At 41.5% G+C, this 23,541-nt stretch overlaps 1 protein-coding gene across 2 annotated transcripts in view; it reads right to left on the reverse strand.

Annotated features, from left to right (window-relative positions):
* The window catches only part of UCHL3 (ubiquitin C-terminal hydrolase L3), a 31,101-nt gene that overhangs the window by 716 nt on the left and 6,844 nt on the right, over window positions 1-23,541 (reverse strand). The window contains exons 4-8 of one of the 2 annotated variants that reach the window (XM_081858303.1): window positions 18,172-18,328; window positions 17,731-17,816; window positions 15,306-15,353; window positions 6,629-6,835; window positions 1,857-1,932 (exon numbers count right to left, since the gene is read on the reverse strand). In XM_081858303.1, the coding sequence (XP_081714429.1) occupies window positions 1,857-1,932; window positions 6,629-6,835; window positions 15,306-15,353; window positions 17,731-17,816; window positions 18,172-18,328 (574 nt within the window). The remainder of the gene's footprint in view (window positions 1-1,856; window positions 1,933-6,628; window positions 6,836-15,305; window positions 15,354-17,730; window positions 17,817-18,171; window positions 18,329-23,541) is intronic. The other variant, XM_081858304.1, reaches the window with a different exon arrangement.

The raw sequence follows: 23,541 nt of genomic DNA on the forward strand, positions 1-23,541 counted from the left end.
TCACGTGATCCCATAAAATAAGTTTTAAGGTCATTTAATCCTTTGATATTTTCCCCACTATACGTACAATGAAACTGTACTATAGTTAAATTTGCACAAGTAGCCAAGGTTTAAAATCATCACCACCATTATTTAATCACCTTCCTCAACATATGTCCCAAGGCAATGTATGACATGCAATAAGCCCTGCTAAAGAAAGTTACAAAACTGTACAAAAACAACCCCTAAACAAAACAGGAAGTTTAGAAATAACAGAAAATGAACATCTGGGATAGCTACAAATTCCTGCGTTGCAGGCGGTTAGACTAGATGATCTTCAGGGTCTCTTCCAGCTCTACAATTCCATGATTCTATGAACTATGGGCAGAGACCTATTCATCCAGCTGCAAAAGCTTGTTGGAACAAAAATGTGAATGACTATGCATTAACAGCATACACCAATTCCACTGACAGAGTTGGTCTTGAGAGTTGGGCATTGTTCTAGTTCTTCCTTTATAAACATGTACACAGATCAAATCAATGGAAAGCTACTGGGTTTTTCATGCTAACTTACTATAAAATGAATCAAGATCCCCTGTAGACTAGCTTCCCATTGCCACCACTGGGGCCCAGACACATGCCTCCAAGTTCAAACAGGACACAAAGGCAAAAGCCCTTCTATGCTTGGTTTTAGAAATTCAGACATTCACTGCCATTAAGTATGGAGGCACAATTTAACTACCTGATTAATAGTAACAGGCCGATCCTCCATGGCAATTACTTTTTAAAGCTATCCAACATAGACAGCCAAATTCATGAAACCAACTTCTCAGCTTCCAATAAATATGCCGGGAAAGACTTCTTCTTCCATTCCCAGTTTTCAGTTTCTTGTGTAAATTCATTTAGTTTGATAGCTATTTTTATTCCATCATGGACAAATCCCTAAATTATTTTCATATGAGGTATGTGCTTTAGACCTTTTCGATGTGTTTACTGCAATGGTTGACTTCTATATACGCAGCGCTCCAAGAGGCAGTTCCGCAATGCACATTCTTGGTTGCGTTCCACAGACCTAGAGCTGACCACACACAGTTTGCAAGCTAAGTTTTTTTTTATTCTGTTCCCTAGTCTATTCTGGTAAATTGTTATCTATAAATATAAAGAGCATATTTTCTGTGGCAAAGCGTAAGTGTTTAGGTGGTCTTCCATGATTCAAAAAGCAAACAATCTGAACAGACTAAATAAGGCACAAAAGGACAGTACAATAAGAGGAGATCTTAAGAAACTTTGGGTGTACAGTTTTGGTGCTATGGATTCAAATCAAATAAGTTATACTAATAACACAGTACTAATGAGTATTAGAAGTTCTGAGGTCTTAGGCAACTGCCTCTCTTAACCCTGTTACTAGAGATTGTTTGATTAGATATTCTTGGGGACTGAATCCACAGCCTTTTTCACATGCAAGGTTTGCAGTTGCAAGTTTCCAATGACTTCACTTTATACAGGCTCATGGAAGACAACATATATCTTCAAAAGGTCACTCTAAATCCATGGCACATTCAAGGTAGGGGAAAAACCATTACCAACTCATACATTAAAAAATCAGAAACAAGTTATGAACTAAAATGGAGGCCTGCTCATCAGGTTAACAGCTTTCCCCTTTCAAAAGTAGCTGTTCCAATATTCTTCAATTCCTCTTAACTGTGGTTCTCGAAAGGCAGAACATAATTACTTGACCGAGAATTCTTTACTGGACGATCTTATAATCACTATCCATTCTTGGCAGGCAGGCTATACACCCGAGGTAAAAATATCAAAAATTAAGCATTAAGTAGATGATAATATGATCCATTTTGAAAGAGAAGGATTGCTCTTACCCAACTCGTAGAGATTGCCATCAATGTTTACTAATGCGATGAAGTGAAGATCTACTTTTTCATCTATACTGGGTGCCTGCGAGAGAATACAACATGCATGCAAATCATTAGTAGGAGCTGAAACTCTTGCTCTACCCAGTTGGGAAGAACTTAACCCGAGCCAGGGCTCAACCTATGAACCCGGTTTGAACAATACATGTGAAGTATAAAAGACATGGGCTTTTAAATAAAGAAAAGCACACTCTTCCTCAATACTGAACCAGCTTCTAGGGTTGGTTTTGGTTCTGTCCAGGCTTGACCTCTGGCACCTCTCATTTGAGAACTTTGGCACTGGAGAGAGAAGAGATCTGTCTCAAAGGAATGGAGGGTGAAGGTGGTAACCTACAAAAAATGTACTTTAACACATACACACACTTGAAATTTGGGCTTATATATACATTTTCACACTAGACAAAAGTATGCCCTCTCCTTTTCATACACACCTGACAGATGCAAGTCCCACTGAACACAATGAGTTCTACAGCTAAGGCATAAGATTGCACTGTAAACTCTTGTGTTTTGAGTCTGTATACATAATTTCATACTGAAATGGTCCTTTCCTAACAAAAACACAGCTTCCGTTTTGCTGGGCTGGTTATCAGGCAACGGCCACAGGACAATACCAGGAAAAACAGAGGATAGGGATACGAAACGGTACTTGAATAATCCTGGCACTATAGGGAACTATGTTGTTTCTGATCCCAATACTAGACTTAAAATGCTATTTTTATTGTGAGATTTTTAGTAAGCCACTTTTGTGAGCCCTTTGGTGCATTAGTGGGGTGCAAATATTTCTAAACAAATAATAAAATTGGCCATGGCTATTTATTGGGCATTTTGCAGCCACAGTTTACAAAATGCTATTGATCATTATACTGCAGCCCCCGCCCCCGTGCAAAACAAAAGCTAAAATGAAGTTTTTATATTGTAAACTGCCCTGTGATCTTTGGATGAAGGGTGGTATAGAATAATGATAATCCAATTTTAACAAAATAGCCAGTATGACAGCTTAAGAATTAGAAACACAGAATGGCTGTGTAAGTCAACTGAAGCAAATATATCACGGTAATTTAACTCCATCTATGCACCAAGTATTGGTCTAACAGACATCCAAAATACACTGTTCTTCGTGGCAACAGCTCCAGAAGCTGGTTAAAATTAACTCCATTTTTTATAAGTCTCACATTTCTGCCAAAAGGTATTCCAAGTGTTCTCATTGATGCAAGAAGCATTTCAGTGCCAAAAACTCTGGGTTAAGTACATAGCTTTTGCAACAACATGCCGACGGCACACATTAAGAACACTACAAACCTAATGTAATGTTATGACAGTGTCATTTGCAGATATAATAGCACAAGTGTCCAGGCTAGAGACATTCATTTCTAGATTGGAACAGCAGCTCCTTGTAGAGATGAAAGATTTGTGTAAGAGTTGTGAAAGTGTTAAAAGAGAATTAAAAAATCAAAGGATGGGACACCTTTTTCTGCAAAGAGGCGCAAATATATAGTTTGTAACTCTATTTTTGTGGGGGAGGAAGACACAACTAAAGGGGAGATGCGATAGTGGCTTACAAAGTTGCACAAAGTGTGCAGGAAATGCACAGAAAAACTCACATGACCCACTGATTGCTATCTATGTGACTGATATGTCCACGCCTGCTTTGAATGTTAAGTGGAAAAAGCATGGATATGAAACATGGTCTGGCTGACTTTTCACCCATGGCCACTTATAATTGCCAATCTTATAACAAACTTGTAATTTTGAGATTGTAGCGACTTCCATTGTGGAAAAATAGGGGGATGCTGTCAGGAGTATAGTCTCAAGATGTTTTCCCCAGAAGTCAATATTATATTGGGGTCAGTTGTGCCTCAAGACTCAAAGCAGTTTGCCGTGTACTTAGCACTCAGTGGTACCTCGGGTTAAGTACTTAATTTGTTCCGGAGGTCCGTTCTTAACCTGAAACTGTTCTTGACCTGAAGCACAACTTTAGCTAATGGGGCCTTGCACTGCCGCCACATGATTTCTGTTCTCATCCTGAAGCAAAGTTCTTAACCCGAGGTACTATTTTTGGGTTAGTGGAGTCTGTACAGTGGTGCCTCGCAAGACGAAAAGTATCTGTTCCGCGATTCTCTTCGTCTAGCGGTTTTTTCGTCTTGCGAAGCAAGCCCATTGACGGCTTAGCGGATTAGCACTATTAGCAGCTTAGCGGCTTTTAGCGGCTTAGCGGATAAGCGGCTTAGAAAAGGGGGGGGGAGGAAAAAAACCCCGCAGGAACTCGCAAGACATTTTCGTCTTGCGAAGCAAGCCCATAGGAAATTCGTTTTGCGAAGCACCTCCAAAACGGAAAACTCTTTCGTCTAGCGAGTTTTCCGTCTTGCGAGGCATTCGTCTTGTGGGGCACCACTGTAACCTGAAGCGTCTGTAACCTGAAGCATATGTAACTCGAGGTACCACTGTATTACTTACACAGGGGCATGTAACCTTTGTGCCTTTGATGAAGTATCACATTGGGGACTTGCAGAGGTTTCTTCTAGACCCTATCAGTTTTAGTCTTAGAGGACATTCAAAAGCATTTCTTAGTTCAAGGTCTCCTTCAGATCTTAAATTTTCATTGTCACAGATTTTCGGTCCCACATTCATGTCACTTTCAGAAAAAGGTATACAAATATGTTAACACAAAGCAGGCCTGAAAGTTGTGTGAAGATGAAACATATAGCTCTACCAGCTTTTCCAGAAGTTAGTGTCGGTGTGGACAAGAACAGCAGTTTCTAACTAGACAGTAAGTGCTTCTATAGCAGCCGTTTTTCTAAAACTGATGGCATTTGCCCACTCAGTTATTCCTAAGAATTGTAATGACAAATTCCAAACCACTGTATTCTCACGCCTTCCCCGTGACTCTCCTGTTGTCCCCTACAGCAAGTGTTCACTCACGGCAATGAGTTTGCACAGAGATGCAAAGAAAGTTGTTGATGTGTTCAAACTGACATTGCACCTAGACAAACTTTTGTAGCGGTGATCAGCTGCTGCACTTTTTCATTTCAGAGTGACACCATTGCTGCACTCTGGCCAGTGACTGAAATAAATCGATTCATTCACACCATGCATCATGTAGATGCAAAGAACGCAAACCCTGTTTGAACAGAGTTCCCAGGTTCCTGCGGACCTCTTTAAATGTAACAAAGACAGGACTGTGGGGGAAACAGCTCCGTCAGTTATCATTGTGCTTCCAGCTGATCACAGAAGACCATTCACTGTCCATTGTTAAATGTTCCTGGTGCTAAAGTATTCAGTGTCTTACAGAATTAGCAAGCTTTCCAACAAACTACATGGATGAGTACTAGCATGCAGCCAAAGGAAAAGAGTTTCCACAATGAATGAACATCCTTCTCCCTCCTGCCTCCATCTCGTTTGGTCAAGATGCTGTGGAGTGCTATTGCTCTTGTATATCCTGCTTAATCTTTGAGCTGAAAGATACCACTGACATATTGATTTTTTAGAAGTTTGTCTTCTGGTTAGCACTTAGTAGTCTATGCATGGTTCCAAAGAGGAGTTTCTGTTGTATAGAAAGAGTAAGATTGATGCATTCCCTTATCCCACTTCTTGTTATGAGAATTTGGGTCTGGTTAATTCAATTTCTGGAAGTATTGCATATCTCTTGACAACTGCCTTCTTTGATGATTTTAAAAAAAGAGTCTACGTGGTCCATATTTGTTTACTCTTTACAATACATCTTAATCAGTTCAGATCACTGCTCTTTTAACTTATCCAAAAGTCTGCTACTGAGTTGGTTATGAGGTATTTTACATCCTCCATCAAACCAACTGTTACAGCATAACATATTTATCCAGAGTAGGGTATTTTTAGTTTTATGTAGATCAGTGTCTATATTAATTTTTTAATATGGAAGTAACAGCAATAAGCACCCATCACCTTTATTTATACAAAATTTCAATGCTTATATAAGCTCTCTTTTTTAAGCCAAAGGTTAGCATCTAAATAGAAATTTAAAAACCTATTCATGTTGTCAGTACCACAGAGACAGTGTTCAGACTCTCTTCCTGGTAGCTAGGCCTCTCCCAAACTAGAAGTAAAAAAGATTAGAATTTGAACACACAATGCAGTTTAATACAGTATTAAAAAGACAAGGGAAATTTGAAAACAAGATAAGCACTGCTTGTTTAAGTTGCAGAAAAATATTTGTTCATTGGTATAATTCAAATGCCTGTTTTTACAAAGGCAAGGAACAAGATCAACCAAGATCAAGATCATATTGGATGATTTTTACAATTAACCAGAATATACATATATTTACTGCAAATGTAAACAATCAGCGATGCCAATACAACATTTAAGCCATATTGTACATCTCTGATGAAAGATTTAGATCAGGAAGAGCTGTAGAGTATTGCAAAGCACGCAGAGCACTGGGCCCTGGAAAAAAGCAGAGAGACTTTCAATCAGATGTGATAGGAGCAGATTTGGCACAGAACTAAGAATTAGCAGACCCAACGAAGCACCAATGAGATAAGAAAAACCAGATGGAAGATGGGAAAAATCTTTGGGGGAAAGTAGACGTTCCTAATGCTATTTGTCTGCTGGTGAGGATCAAAGACAGTATGCTTCGTCTACTGGAAAAAGCCCTAAGGGAATTCAGAGCCAAAGAGTCCCGCCATTAAGCCTAAATGTCGAGGGCGCCTGCCGCAGAGAAGAGATGGAAGATTGACTACACTTACAAAAGAATGGAGCCCAATAGATGATAGGGGTATTGTGGGCCGCCAGCGCTGGAGGGAGACAGGTGGACTGGTAGCCTTTACAGGGCTTGTGGCTTTTGCAGAGGCTACATGATTGCATCTGATCAGGGTCAAGGAAGCAGAGCGCCGCAAGGGTGAAGCCTTCATTTTGCAGTGGCTAAACTCAGGCTGTGGTGAGGATGATGGTGACTACACAAATATTGAAAAGAAAAGAAAAGAAGACACAACTTTACCCGCTTTAGAGGTCACTGTACAGTTTTTGCTCATGTTATTTTAAAAAATATATCCCGCTTTTCACCCTGTCCGGGTTTCAAAGCAGCTTACAAAAAATTAAAAACACACTGTAAGCAACATTTAGAAACACAACTTAAAAGATCACAGAACAAAACAGAACTTGCGTCCGTGGTGCAAAGGTCTCCTGAAATAAAAGAGCCTGAAACGTTGCAGGTACGGTGCCTGCCCGATTTCAAATGGGAGAGAGTTCCACAGAGTGAGGCCCATAGCACTGAAGACATTACTCCCCACTGACGTGACTCAAGCTTCTGGTTCGTAGGGGACCACTAATACTACTCCCCCAGATTATCTAAGGGGTTGGCCTAGGACATACAGGTTAAGACATTCATTGAGGTACCCTGGGTCCAAGTTGTTCAGGGCTTTGGACGCCAATACAGAAACCCTGAACCTGGCACAGTAGCAGATGAGAAACCATGCAGGTCTTTTGAACACCGGTGTCAAGTGTTGACAGTAGTTTACTCCTAGCACTAGTCTAGCTGCAGCATTTTGCATTAGCTGAAGCTACCTGACCCCACAGCTGCCCCACACATACGAAGGGACAGAAATTTAACTGGTGCTATCTAAGAGCTGTTACGATCTAAACGTTTGCTGTGCTGTTCTTTTTTTCCATGGCAAATGTGTTCGTGCTGCTCTTAATCTTTCATAACATCAAGGCTCATCTAAACCACCTACCAATGCAATTTCAGACACCGTGTGATAAATTCTTGTGGGACTGTTACCTTCCCATCATTCTGTTATGTGGCGGTAGGTAGGGCATGGGGTGGTGGTGGAGAGAAATAAGAAAGCTCTAGTGTGGTTCATCACTTCATGAGATGGGCACTCTAGGGCCGGAAAGGCAGACTAGCAGCCTTCAAACAGACTCTGCTACCTGGGGCACACTTGGTGTGAGTTGGTCTCCCTGATAAAACAAGCTCAAGGATCAGTTGCTTTTTTTGTTTTTAAGTGAGAAAATCACAAAAGATGGGATCCAAATGGGGGCAGGGAAGCCAGGCCTGAACCCTGGGAAGACAGAGGCCCTGTGAATTGGTTGTTCTGGTGTCCTGGAGACTGATCAGTTACCTGTTCTAGATAGGGCTGTGATCCCTCTGAAAGAACAGGTTGGGAGTTTTGGGGGTGCTCCTGGATCCATCTTTGTCACTGGAAGCTCAAGGTGGCCTCAGGGGCTAGGAATGCTTTTTACCAGCTGCAGCCACTAAACCTGTTCTTGGAAAGGGATAATCTGGCCACAGGGAACCATGCACTGGTAACCTCAAGACTTGATCACAGCAGGTGAAAAAAGCTGTGGCTAGACTGCTGATAGGGACAGATGATCACCAGTACATACCTCTGGTGCTCCAAAGTTTGCACAGGCAACCCATACCCTACCAGGCCAGGTTCCAAGGAAGTTTCTTGTATTAATTTACAAGACCCTGAAGAATATGGACCAAAGAATGCCTTGAGGGTCACCTTAAGACCTGCCTGATCACGGAGGTCTTTGGGGGCAGTCCCTGTTAATGGTTCCCCTATGGCTGTCCAGTACCGTGGTCCCAGTTTTATAGAAGTCCCTTCCACTTGAGGACGGGCAGGTGTCTTCCCTACTGAACTTAATGGCACCTACAGATTGTTGTTGTTGTTATTTCGGCAGGTATTTTAACTGAAGTTTTATTTTATAGTTTTAACTGATTTTTCTTTTTTTGTATTGCATCCTTGCAATCCGCTTGGAGACACTGTAGTTAAACAGTATATGGATTGTTTAAATAAGTAAGTAAAATTGAGTTTAGTGAAGGCCAGTTTATATAGCAAGCAGGATCAAGCAGTAGAGCTTTCCCTGTGTTCTACAAATATAAGTCACCTGGGAACGGGATTATATATTTGAATACTTTCCCCATAAAGCATGTAGAAAATAAGCGTGTCAAGGAGAAGGGTTCAAGTTTATCCTCTTCTCTCAAAAGGATGAGTCCACTAGTCCAGTGTTTCCCAACCTTGTGCCTCCAGCTGTTTTTGAACTACAACTCCCATCATCCCTGACTAGCAAGACCAGTGGCAAGGGATGATGGGAATTGTAGTCCAAAAACAGCTGGAGGCACAAGGTTGGGAAACACTGCACTAGTCAATTCCAGCTCCGACAGGAGTTACTGACACTAGCAAAAAAAATTTTCACACAGCTGTTGAAGAACAAGGAGAGTACCATCTGGTCAAGGAATCACACACTTTAAAAAAACAACTGTAATTTGAGTACTGGAAGACTATATACTACAGCTATTGCTAAAGGGAGTGTGAATGCTAGACTTATCCCTGTACACCTCCTTCCCCCGTGTAAATCATTGCTCCTGCAACCTGCCAAGTGGAATGCAGTAAAGACAATTATTGTCATCTTAAAGTCCTTCAGGAGCCCTAAAATTAAAAGGCTGCTCTAATGGGCAGTTCACTGCACATTCGTCTTTTTGGAACCAGTAAAGTTTCACTGACAGCCCGATGGGCGAGTTGCAAAATGCAGACCTATCACTCAAGAGTTGCCCAAAGTTTTCTCATAATTGAAATGCCAAAGCTAGATAACATATTTAGCTCTGCATTCCAGAACACCTAAGCCTTATTTGGGAAGGGAGGTTTGGCTTCATTTTCCTGGTGGATGAATTGCTTGCCTAGAAACACAATAAAAACAAGCTTTGCCAAGGCAATAACTTAGCTCGGTTAACACTTGGCAGGAAATAACTTTACAGCATGTGTACTTTGCTCTGAATAACAAGTTTCAGGAAATCAGCAATGAAGAGTCCCATCAAGACAGGAGACAAGGCCATCCATCCAACACATGGCTTTTATACTTGTAAGGTAGCAGAAACTGATACTTGTAAGCTAAGGGTTTAAAATGGGAATGTAAAATTTAAAATGTTAAATTTCAGTTAAACTGCATAAATTGTACTATTAGATGACCCCTAGCCATCAATTCACTGGATATAATTTCCACTAATCCAAGGTTTATACATACAAAGTGTTGCTGGCTGGTCTACACACATCTGCATGGCTGCCAGGAGCCCCACACTCTAACATGTTTCTTTTTCTTTTTAAAAGGAAGTTTCTAGCTTGTGCGGAACATAAAAGTTAGAAAGCAGCCGCCATTTGAAGCAATTGCTTTCAGATATATGCACCTGCTCCTGCCCTTCCAATGAGTGCCATCAGAGCTGTGATTGACAAGTACTAGAGAAAAAGTACACAAACCTAACAGAAGACCAGAAAATGGCCTCAAAACGACCCAGGAATGACTTTTTCCAGACATTTGGAGAATGGACTTTGTGGGTCATTCTGAAGCCATTTTCTTTTCATCTCCTCTGCTATGGAAGTGACTACTGTCTAAAGAAGATAACTAAGAAAAATCCATGATTTTAGCGTAGCTGACTCGACAGTGACATGTCCACCGAAAACCAAAAGGTAGCAACAGAGTTTGTATTCTTTCTAACAGAGGTTTAATTTCATGCCAAAAAAGAGGTATTTTCCCCCTCCACAGTTTGTAAACATAAATAAACGCCAGCAAATAAAAATTAAATCTAGCATTATAGTACATCATCCATGTTGCAGCAGGGTATTGTGGTTAAGAAAGCGAGGCTGACATCAGTTCTAGAATGAAGCCCAATACAGCCATACTGTACAACGTTGCTGGGGCAGGTGGTCTGTATACTACAAACCTGAAGTATAGCCCACAGCTATTACTCAGTTTCTTGTTTTTAGGGAACTGCTGCTTTTGGGATTTTCGATCACAGCAGCAACATGGGCAGAAGGGGCTCTTAAATGCTTCCGCACCCAAGGCAGAAAAGTAGAGGGATCCTTTTACATGGGCTGTGCTGCTGGTATGAATACTAAAATGGGTTTTCACATCAAAGACTCCATTCCTTTCTGTTAAAATAAAGGAAGAGAATGTTCATCTGGCCTTCGCTGATGAACAGCAATGCTGTTATGAGGTATAAATAAGAACTACAAAAATGCTTTTATAATATGCTTCATAACAGTTTAATCTTGAATTGATCCAAGCATGGGCATCTGAACCTTGCTTGCTATAAATCGTAGGTGTCTTTTAATCTCCTTTTGCACCACCACCTATGTAAGATACTGTGCCTGGTCCTGCACAGAATACAGCATTGCCGGTCTCAGATCAATTGATGAAAACATTACCATAGCATAAATAGCTTACAACTTATGAAACTTGAGTCCCTTGCAAGGTTTAGGGTAGGCACTGAGAGACAGTGGGGCTCTTGTGGCTTTAACAGTTGTGTGGCAGGCAGAATGTCAACAAATCAACCTTTTCTAGTATGTGGATACAATTATAGTAAAAGCTCCCCCTGTTAACATTCTGTCTCTCAGACATCTTATTGCTTGAGAGATTTATTGGGGGGGGGGAGCTTTGACCCACCTGCAAAAGTAGAAGTGAACAGCATATTACACAAAGAATATGTGAGTGGGGCCAATTATATCGGTGTATTGCACACTTGTAGGTATGCATAGCCTTCTTCAGATGTTTGTTTATGTATGAATGAACCTGCAGCAGGCAAGTTCATAGCAGCATGCTTCATCCCTAAGTTACGCACATTCATTAAATTTATCTGTAGGGAACTGCCACAGAAATCTGTTCTCTTCACTTTAAGACATATTCGATGTGCAGTGGTACCTTGGGTTACAAACTTAATTCGTTCCGGAGGTCCGTTCTTAACCCGAGGCATGCTTTCGCTAATGGGGCCTCCTGCTGCCGCCTCACCGCCAACACGTGATTTCCGTTCTCATCCAGGGGCAAAGTTTGTAACCTGAGGTACTACTTCCAGGTTAGCGGAGTTTGTAACCCGAAGTGTTTGTAACCCAAGGTAACACTGTACATAGCAAGCACCCATTTTTTGTATGTTCCACCAACCAGAATTGCTTAATATTTCTGGTAATGAACTAATTGTCATTCCTAGAAATCCTAAGGAACCAGTCAGACAGTTTTGCCCATCAAGCTCAGAACTGTCTACACTGACCGGCAGCAGCTGTCAGGTTTTCCCAGATGCTGCAGATTCAACCTTGCATCTTCTGCAGGCAAAGTAAATTGCTAGGCCACTGAGCTATGGGGATTCCCAAAGCAAAAAATATAGCAAACTGTGGAAAAGTTCACCTAGGAAGTTCTTGCCTCACGTCAAATACTCAGAGGAAAGCACATATTCCATTTGGATGTGTAATGTAGTCTAATCTGCAGGCAAGGAGGTGAACATTATACACAATGCAGACTGCAATTCTGTATTTAGAGCAGAAATGGATTATCTGAGCTATCCTTGGAAAATAGGAAACTGCTAACTACAAGTTTTTGGATGCAATTTCACCTTACAAACAAAGGACCTGCTGTTCTTTGAACTTATGCCAATCTATTTTTGTGTGTTTTTTGTTTTACGAGGAAATCATGAAGATTAACTTTGCACTCCTAGAATCACAACTTCAAAAGATGAGTGCGCAAAAGCAACAGAAAAGAGTCATACATCTGAGCATGTTAGAAGAAGTGTTTTGGAAATAGCAGTTCAAGATTTCCCAGACTGAGCCTCTACACAGTTCCATGTTTACTTCAGACACCATGATATGTCAATATAACACAAAGTTTAGCTGGTGATATATCACAGTGTTAAAAACCAAAATATTGCCCAGCCCTACGGAGCACAGCAGGGATATACAAAATATTAATTTGCACCTTAAAGATTCTTTGCTTCCATCAAAACAAGCTATGAAAACTGGAAGTCAGCCATGGGTGGCAACACAGTAATTGGCGGTGGAGCAAAGCAGCTGTGATTAGTACAGTGAGTGCCCACATGCCTAAAATTCACATATATTCATGATTCGGCTTAATGTTACATGTGAACTGAGCAGAATCCATGCTGCACAGGAAGATGTGGGGAAGGAACCACATGATCACACAGCTTACTACAAGCACAGTTAAAACCATTGGCATTACTACCATCCAAAATTAGGAAGCAATTTTAACAGCAGCACTAAATGTGTTCTAAACATCCATACCAGTGGATCATTGTTTAATGCTAGCATAGCATATTTTCAGTACCAGCGTACAAATAGTCATTGTAGCACGGCTATTACAGTAATCCCTCGGGCCTATTTCAAATACAATGCAATAAGTAAACTCTCTGTCACAGTTTCTAGTTGAGATTTTTTGTAATGATTCCTAACTAAATTTAGGACATACACACACACACACACACACACACACACACACTGTATATATATATATATAGCCCAATGAAAATATGCTTTGAATTTTCCCAGTCATGCACATCCACCCCAGAAAGCAACTTGTATACATTTAGCAAATGTATCTGGCATCTGGCAAATAGAATTTCATATTTTAGCACAGAGTATTATATCCCCACCTAGAGGTTACGCAGCACAAGTTTGCTCTCTACACCCTTGTAACACAAACAGTGTAAGCCAGTAATAAAACGAGGCTTTCCCTACTCAAAAACTCATAAGTTCAGGCACCCAGCCCATTTTAGTTAGTGGCTGGTTCACACAGCTTGTGGTTAGTCTGGAGAGCGCTAAACCACAGGCCCGGGTCAAATGAAACATTAAGTCAAGCGACACCTTAGCTTGGCACGGCAGCCAAAAGGACCAGGGAGGAACAAGGCCGATGCAAGCTCATCTTCAAGAACCTGTGCATTCACCCCAAACCAAGTTTTAGTTTCATGTGATGTACAGGCCAGGCTACTAAGTCCTGTGACACTTTAAGGACTGACAAATAATTACAGCATAAGATTTTGGGCACTCCAGCCCATTTAATATTTATTAGTCTTTACTGTGCCCACAACACTCCTTGATTGTTTTTGCTACAAAAACCAGCATGGCTACGCCTCTGGCCAAGGTTTTCACCATAATGATTCATTTAACCTGTTGCAAGTGAAGCCAAAATGGGGAATAACTGAAGCATTTCAGTGTTTAGTAAACAGCACTAAACCATCCTACAGCCTGCCAGATACAATTTTTAACTTTCCCTCCCCATCATTGCTCAAACATATCTGTAAGCAGGCCTTGTGCTTAATTGCATCTTTTCACAATGCATAGGCAAATAACGCTAAAATAAAATCAACACAGAAATTGTTGGTTTCCCCTGCATTTAGTAAACCTGGCTGCATACGCTGAAATTTATTTCATTCCGTTATTACGCTATATGAATGATATGAGACAAAGTATGCAGCCATGCTTTGGATGGCCTAATGCGCTACATATAATAATAATAATTTATTATTGTAACTTAAATGTTACATGTTATCTTTAAATACAAAATACTAAAGTATCCATTTTGCCTGTCGTGGGCCTTTGGTGCACAAGATGCACAAAGTTTTGGAAAGGATCCACTGAAGGGGAGACCAAAATCTAGTAGCCAAACGCTCATGAGGAAAGCTTAACCATTGCAAGGCAAAGCATCGTGAGCTGGAGAACACATGAACACGCCAATGCTCTCAGGATTTCTTTTGCCTCAGCCCTATCCCAAAGAGCCCAGGAAGGAGAATGTGGCACACACAGGTGGGACACCAGTTTCATAGTATGTATCCTGCCTAAACCTTCACCTATTGATACTTTGCCATTTGTGATGGCTAATGGACACGATCCAGAATTAAAGACAAGGCTAAATGCTGCTGAAATCAACTAAAAAATAGAAGCATTTCAATTTTATCATTGATTGTACAAGATGGGTCTTTTTTTAAAAAAAACAAAACCCCAGCCACCAGCCTATAACCACAGCTGTCTCACCACATGGGATCGGATTAGATTAGAGAAGAGAAGAGTGCCTTTTAGCATTAAATGTGCTCACAATGTGCTCATCATGTATGTGCTGGTGTGAACTGAGGAGGAAGGGTAGGAAGAAGACAATGTCCCTATGGTAAGAAAATGATTGTCCATGCCTTTACAATATTAAATAAAAAGCTTCCTGTTAATATTCATATAGCACTTTCCCCAAGCATTTGGTTCTTCAGATATGAGGCCTCATTAAAAAAAAAAATCCCATATAATAAAACACAACTAGTATTATCCTTACCATACTGGTGGCAGATGTGGCTTTTTACCCAAAAAATTAATGGATGAACTGACATCGACCTAAGCACTGCCTCTTTACAACTATGAGCCAGTATAATATAACAGCTACCAGTGAAACATTATATTTGTAACTTTATATATTTCATACATCCATATGGACGCTTGCTACTTCCCTGCAGGATAGATACCACTTTTTCCGGTTTTTAGCAACCTAGTAGAATTTTTTTTTACAGAAAAGAGAGAACTCCCCCCCCTCCCAAATTGTTAGAAACTGCATACAGAAAGATCCCTACTCAAAATTTTATGCAGGGGGAAAACACATTAAGTTCAATACCTCAGTCTGACCTTCATGGGCACTGGATTCATGAGTGACACGGATAGCCTGAAATAATAAAAAGGCAATTAGTTTATAGGCAAGATCTTACATTATGCAGTGATTTATAATAATGCAAGTGCCAAACCCAGATTTTTAAGTTCCCTCCCACTGTCTAAATAAAAATACCATTCTGAACTCTTTAACCAAATACTAGCAGCTTTTTTAATGAAATCATGTGCCTTCAGATCCCAAGTAGCATTTAGGGGAAGTGTAGGAGGATACTGAGGTTGTAATGAGGTCTGGACTGATGGTGGGAGAACCTCATTGCCCCCTCTCCATCCCAGGGTTGGGGGGGAAATTAAGATGGTCTGCCCGCAAGAGACTTATGAAAATGAAGGGATACTTGAATGCTATGGGGAATTTTCCAGTTGGCATGGCTGGTGTGGCCCTGACTTTACTGCAGAATAGTGAGACGGAGGAGCTCCAGGCAAGACAGCAGCTAGAGTACAGGTGTTGTTTCCTAGCAAAACCAACAAAACACAGATTAAGAGCCCACAACTGTGCCTACTGGCTGTGATGCCACTAGTAAGCCAACATCTATCCAAACCATCTTCATCAAACAAGGTTGTACAGGTGCCTGAAACCTTGTTTGCAAGCAGCAAGGGACTGGATCAGGGATCTCTCATTATCACACTGATGCTGCACGGGCACCTTATCTGTTACAGGACCAAATTTGAGCTGCTGGCATGCATTAATATATAAAGCCCTTAACAACATCAAACCAAACCATTTGAAGGAGCATCTCTTCCCACATCTTCCAGCCTGGGCCTTGTGGTCAGCCAGATTGGGTGGGAATGGGGTGCACCTTGAGAGGCTTTTGGCAAGTGAAGTTGTGTCTCTGAACTCAGGCATATGGGTGAGCAGTCCAAGTGTAAATATTTGAATGCTTCTATAATGCTGCCTTTCATTTTATTCCACTGATACTGTCTTTCAAGCAACAAAGGGCAGTGTGTGTGTGTGTGTGTGTGTGTGTGTGTGTGCAGGGGCGCCGACTTATAAAAAATATTGGGGGGGCGGGGGCCCATACCGACTTATAAAAAATATTGGGGGGGCCCAAGACCTCCAAACCACTGCTGCTGGAGGAACGAAAGGGGCGAGCCCCGGGCTGCCCCGACCTTAAGTGAACCTGTGAGGGCCCGCCCTTTGCGGCAGCCGATTGGCTGCCGCCGTGGGCGGTGAATATTAATGAGCTAGGGGGAATCCCCGCTTCTCGCGGGGCTGACACCAGCCCCGCGAGATTGTTGATGGGTCGAGAGCCCGCAACCCCACCCCCTCTCTAGATCGGGAGTGGCTTTGTTTTAACTCATTACTGAATGTATTTTAAAAGGTAACTATCATCAAACAAGGAAAATAAAAAATACCAACATAATTTTGTGATTTTACAAAGCATAATATAACTAATAATTTTCCTAAATTATTGGGGGGGGGCAGAGCCCCCCCCAACGAATTCTTGAGGGGGCTCAGGCCCCCTCAGGCCCCATGGAGTCGGTGCCTATGTGTGTGTGTGTACACACACACACACACACACACAGAGAGAGAGAGAGAGAGAGAGAAATTCAGCCAAATGTACAGTGGTACCTCGCAAGACGAATGCCTCACAAGACGAAAAACGCGCAAGACGAAAGAGTTTTCCGTTTTTTTGAGTCGTTCCGCAAGACGAATTTCCCTATGGGCTTGCTTCGCAAGACAAAACGTCTTGCGAGTTCTTGCGAGTTTGTTTCCTTTTTCTTAAAGCCGCTAAGCCGTTAATAGCCACTAAGCCGTTAATAGCCGCTAAGCCGCTAATAGCCGTGCTTCGGAAGATGAAAAAACCGCAAGACGAAGAGACTCGCGGAACGGATTAATTTCGTCTTGCGAGGCACCACTGTATGTAGTTCTTAGGTAAAGGTAAAGGGACCCCTGACCATTAGGTCCAGACGCGGACGACTCTGGGGTTGCGGTGTTCATCTCGCTTTATTGGCTGAGGGAGCCGGCGTACAGCTTCCAGGTCATGTGGCCAGCATGACTAAGCCGCTTCTGGTGAACCAGAGCAGCACACGGAAACGCTGTTTACTTTTCCGCCGGAGCGGTACCTATTTATTTACTTGCACTTTGACGTGCTTTCGAACTGCTAGGTTGGCAGGAGCAGGGATCGAGCAATGGAAGATCACCCTGTCGTGGGGATTGAAACCGCCGACCTTCTGATCGGAAAGCCCTAGGCTCTGTGGTTTAACCCACAGAGCCACCTGCGTCCCATGTAGTTCTTAAACTTCCCTAGTAAAAATGAACCAAAAGCCCTGCATTGATTGCCCCACCCAAAGCCTGTGCAATCTGGCTTGACATACATAGGCCTAAAAGCAAAATACTCCCATTTCCCAAATTTATATTAAGGAATGATACTGACTTCGTAAGTTTCTAGATATTTGGCCCTCTCTTCAGGACTCATGGGCATAGAGTCATCTAGGAACTTCTTTAGTGAGGAGTCAGTTTCTAGAACAAATAAAAGAACATGAATTTTAAAATATGTTACTTTGAACTCTACGACAAAAAGGATTGCTAAACTTATCACATCTTATTTATTTCACATGAAGTGACAACATAAATAATTACAGTACCTGTTAAGAACTGAGGACAACATTAATCTTAAAAATCCATGCTTAATTTGCTATGTATTTTATTCCGCTGCAGCTATTCATATTGTGGCAATTGTTTTCCAAGAACATTTCAGCCAACTTTTGCTTATTTCTAAGTTTTCTGCAGTTCAGTATAAGCAATAAGCAGTTCAGGAGCGCCCCCTACCCTTCAAACCATTAAGAGGCACCATAGTAGAAATGAAGTAATTTACCAAAGTTAATTTTATCCCTGTTGTTTGCAATAGCGTGAATAAGCCCAATAGTTCCACAGGCGTTGCTGATTGTTTGCTTCATGAAATACACTGATGGTTTTACTTCTTGTCCCTGAGCTTTTATTTTTGCTTCCTCTTCTGTTCGGAATGTTTCATACTAGAAGGCAAGAATAAAAAACACGTCACAATTTGCTTTTTCCCAATTCTGTTTTTTTAAAAAATAATTCTATAACATAAGCAGTCCTGGCCAAAAAGAAGCAATACAACCTAAAAATAAAGTTTGTTCTTGCTTTGAGATACTGCCACTAGTAAGCTGGAGTAAGCTTTCTAAACATTACAGATTGTCCAACTGACTGTTTTACTCTCATGTATCAATTTATGCTCTTAGCATGGCTAGTTCACCATCTTCACCATGGCAAATTCACGATCCTCTTTTACAAAGAGCACACCACAAGCTAAAGCTAACTACTGTCAACTGAAGCAAACTAAACCTTGCCAGTTTTCACATCTGCTAGCTTATGCTTAAAGTCTATACACTATTATACCGAGTTCTTTCATTGGTTGAATAATCTTCAAAGCACATGACAGCTAGTTGTGTCTATTATATAGCACATTCTGTTATAAATCTACCTGCAATCTCTTCAGTTGACAAATGTTTTAACCTTTGTTCCCAACGAAGCTAACTCAAGAAATATAAATCATTAGAATATCCTAAAACAAACAAACAAGCCTATTGTACATATTTCCAAACATATTTAAACCTTTCCCGGATTTCAGCAACTGAGATACACTACAACTTGGACTGTTGCAAAGGCCTGGCTCATGCTGAAACAAACCTCTGGCTAACCTGGTCACAAAAACCAGGAAAAAGTAGTATTTCAAGTGTGATCCTAGCCACGTCTCCTCAGAGGAAAGCCCTGCAGAATTAAATGTGGCTTGGTCCAAGGTTAGAACTGTAATGTTAGTAAATTAAAGCAGCTTAGGTTTTCATAGCAACAAACACAGTTGTTTTGCGGAAAACCACATAGCTTGTTGTTAAATAAATATACACACTGAGCAACAAGCATGACCTTAGAAGAGATATTTGCCTATTTTTCTTCTAAGAATACCTGCTTCCTGCTACTTTAAAAAGTAATTATCCTGTTCTCAATTACTAGGGAACTTCATTTTAGAAGATCAGAACATTTTTAAATTTAAACAATTAAGCAACTCAACACTGCAGTTGCTAATAGGAGGCCCAACAGGTTAGTACAGGTTTTGGCCTGAACTGCTTGCTATATGAACAGTGTCTACACTGGTGGCCAACAAAATTAAATATCCAGTTTTTTCTCCCCTGAAGAATTATGTTTTCCAAAGAGGCTGTGGTTGAGAATGCAAAAACGAAGTTTAAAGTACAGTGGAACCTCGGTTTTCGAACTTAATCTGTTCCGGAAGTCCATTCGACTTCCGAAACATTTGAAAACTGAGGACCAAAGGGCTGTCAGCAAGTTGAATGGGAGAAATTGAGAAATGCGCCTCAGAAGCCGTTCAACTTCTGAGGCACATCTGAAAACGTTCGAAAACTGAGGTTTGACTGTACTGTGAGAACTTGATCAATGCAGGCTTGTAAACATCCATGGCTTCCAGATGACCAAGTCAACTATATGAAAACCCCTCTATTGTTCAGGCAATCAAATAAAAAATGGTTCCCTTAGATTACATGGCCGGTTGCTACTATTTTTTTGGATTCATTTGCAAATGTGTGGCTAAATATATTCTGCATACCCAGGAAGGGTTTATCGGGAAAAGTAAAGGACTGCAGGTGTAAACTATTTCCTCCTGCTCCACATTATCACTTTGCAGACCTGCCATAAGCTTTAAGACAGAGGTAGGGAATCGTTCCCACCTGACGGGGCATATTCCAGGTCCTTCGTTCCCCAACAAGTCACTCTGACAGGGGCTGACATATGATGGCAGGTGAGCAATTTTGGCACAATGACCTGGTGAGACAAATTGGGCAGGCTGTAGGTCCCTGCTTTAGGAGTATTTTGGTCTACTGAGATTGAGGGTACAGGATCAAATCCTGACTTGGGAGAAACCCTTAAACAAGTTCAAGTGTCATGAGAAACTGAGGCTTAAGAAGTCTCCGATTTCTGTGGGTCAACTCTGCAAAGGAACGTTTTTGTGAATGGGATATAGAGACTGACTACAGCAATGGAGAATGGATACATTTTACTCTGACTAGCTGAATGGTTACATTCAAAGGATATATACAGTAACTGCATCAAGTTATCTGTTGGATTATAAAGTAAAAAATCTACCGACAGCTGGAGGAATTGGAGCAGATCTTTTAAACTGGCAGAGCTGAAAAAGGAAGGGGGAAAGAAAGCAAATAAAGGAAGCCAGTAGGGAACTCCTAGCACATCTGGGGAAACCCCAGAAAGTGGGAAAGAGCCTGGAACAGCTTCTGAACTAATTTCTACACCCCAAGTGACTGAAAGAGCCTGCCAAGAAGGACCTGTTGATTCAATCTCCAGCACTTTACTGAATTAAATAATAAGACAACTTGCCATGGAATTACAAACAGCAAATAATATGGAGACATAAACTTTGGAACTACTGTAAGCCAATACAGACAATTACAAGCAGATAAGTACAAATTAAAGAACATTTTAGTTTCTTAAAGACACCAATTTAGAGCTGAACTGATTTAATTTTTCCTTTTGTCTGTATTCTGGATTTTAAAATTATTTTTTACTTTCTTCTGTCTTTTTTATTTGATACCCTTTTAATTGTATATTTTATGTCCCCTGTTATATTGGAAGTTTTTATTTCTTTTTTTCCTTTTGGTTTGTGCATTCCTTTTGTTATATGATTATAAGTTTTGTTGTTGTCTGGAGGGAGGAGGCAGATAAGAGGGAAAGTGAAACTGTAAGGAAGCTGGGAGGGGGGAAAGTCTCAGGGTTGGAGGGAACTGCGCTAGCAGGTGTGACCCTGAACATCTCAAATAACACTGGGAACCAACTGATAAGAAATGGTGGGCAAGGAGGGTACAGTAACAACTAGGAGGGGAGCAGCTGCAGCTGCGGCAGCCAGCAGAAGGGCTAGTGGAAAAGCAGAGGTTGGAGAGAAAGGGGAGATGGCTCTGCAACTTTCTGAATTCAGGAAAGAAATGGTTCAATCAATGCAGGAATTTACTCGATCCAATCAAACGCTGATTGAACAAGTACGCAAGGATATTGAAAACCCAAACAGAGTTTTGAAAGAGCAATTTGGGATGCTGGGAGACAAGGTTAATAAATTAGAAACTGGAAAAAGTTAGAGACAAGGTAGGAGAACTAAGAGAAGAACAAAAAGGGATGAAGAGAATTGTGGAAGGGGTTCAAGGGAAACAGGAAGAACTGGAGGACCAGATCCTCCTCCTGCAATTAAAGGATCACCACACGAAGCTTTGCTGCTCAAACCACTTGGAAAGAAAGGAAAGCGGCTTACATATACAGTGGTACCTCAGGTTACATACGCTTCAGGTTACACACGCTTCAGGTTACAGACTCCGCTAACCGAGAAATAGTACCTCAGGTTAAGAACTTTGCTTCAGGATAAGAACAGAAATCGTGCTCCGGTGGCACAGCAGCAGCAGGAGGCCCCATTAGCTAAAGTGGTGCTTCAGGTTAAGAACAGTTTCAGGTTAAGAACAGACCTCCAGAACGAATTAAGTACTTAACCCAAGGTACCACTGTACTGATCTGTTAAAGGATCAAGATGGGAAATGGAAATTAAGAGACTACGAAGAAATAAAAGACCATTTTCATAGTTGGTTATATTATCAACAATTATATGAAACATACAAAGAAGACAACAAGAAAGGATTTAGTTATACAACATCTAGATTTCAAAAAGAAGTGGTAGAAGGGAAAGTAAAACTGTTGAAAGGTGCATACAGTATCTTGTTAGAATGGGAGACCAAAGACACAGAGGTGAAAGCAGTTATGATTAAATAGGCGCACGACATAGGCCACAATATTATGTTGGAAGACTGGGAAAGGTTATGGAAAATTGACCTAAAATTTACAGATTGTTCTTTACTGAAAGAAAACTACATGAAAATGATGTATAGATGGTACATACCACCAGTACAATTAGGGAAAATGTATAAAACGGGCTCAAACCTATGTTGGAAATGCAAGGAAAAAGAAGGGACGTTTTATCATATGTGGTGGGATTGCAGTAAAGTTAAAATGTTCTGGGAAATGATATATAATGAGTTAAAGAAATAATAATAATAATAATAATTTATTATTTGTACCCTGCCCATCTGGCTGGGTTTCCCCAGCCACTCTGGGCGGCTTCCAACAGAGATGAAAATACACTAAAATGTCACATATTAAAAACTTCCCTGAACAGGGCTGCCTTCAGATGTCTTCTGAATGTCAGGTAGTTGTTTATCGCTTTGACATCTGATGGGAGGGCATTCCACAGGGCGGGCGCCACTACCGAGAAGGCCCTCTGCCTGGTTCCCTGTAACTTAGCCTCTCGCAGTGAGGGAACCGCCAGAAGGCCCTTGGAGCTGGACCTCAGTGTCCGGGCAGAACGATGGGGGAGGAGACGCTCCTTCAGATATACTGGACCGAGGCCATTTAGGGCTTTAAAGGTCAGCACCAACACTTTGAATTGTGCTCGGAAACGTACTGGGAGCCAATGTAGGTCTTTCAAGACCGGTGTTATATGGTCTCGGCGGCCGCTCCCAGTCACCAGTCTAGCTGCCGCATTCTGGATTAGTTGTAGTTTCCGGGTCACCTTCAAAGGTAGCCCCACGTAGAGCGCATTGCAGTAGTCCAAGCGGGAGATAACCAGAGCATGTACCACTCTGGCGAGACAGTCTGCAGGCAGATAGGGTCTCAGCCTACGTACCAGATGGAGCTGGTAAACAGCTGCCCTGGATACAGATTTGACCTGTGCCTCCATGGACAGCTGTGAGTCCAAAATGACTCCCAGGCTGCGCACCTGGTCCTTCAGGGGCACAGTTACCCCATTCAGGACCAGGGAATCCTCCACACCTGCCGCCTCCTGTCCCCCAAAAACAGTACTTCTGTCTTGTCAGGATTCAACCTCAATCTGTTAGCCGCCATCCATCCTCCAACCGCTTCCAGACACTCACACAGGACCTTCACCGCCTTCACTGGTTCTGATTTAAAAGAGAGGTAGAGCTGGGTATCATCTGCATACTGATGAACACCCAGCCCAAACCTCCTGATGATCCCTCCCAGCGGCTGCATGTAGATGTTGAAAAGCATGGGGGAGAGGACAGAACCCTGAGGCACCCCACAAGTGAAAATGTTTCATTTAACAGTTGTGGAAAAACCTGAAGCTTTTTTGTTAGGGATTGTGGGG

This window comes from Podarcis erhardii (genome assembly GCF_964252035.2).
Source record: "Podarcis erhardii genome assembly, chromosome: 4".
NCBI lineage: Eukaryota > Metazoa > Chordata > Lepidosauria > Squamata > Lacertidae > Podarcis > Podarcis erhardii.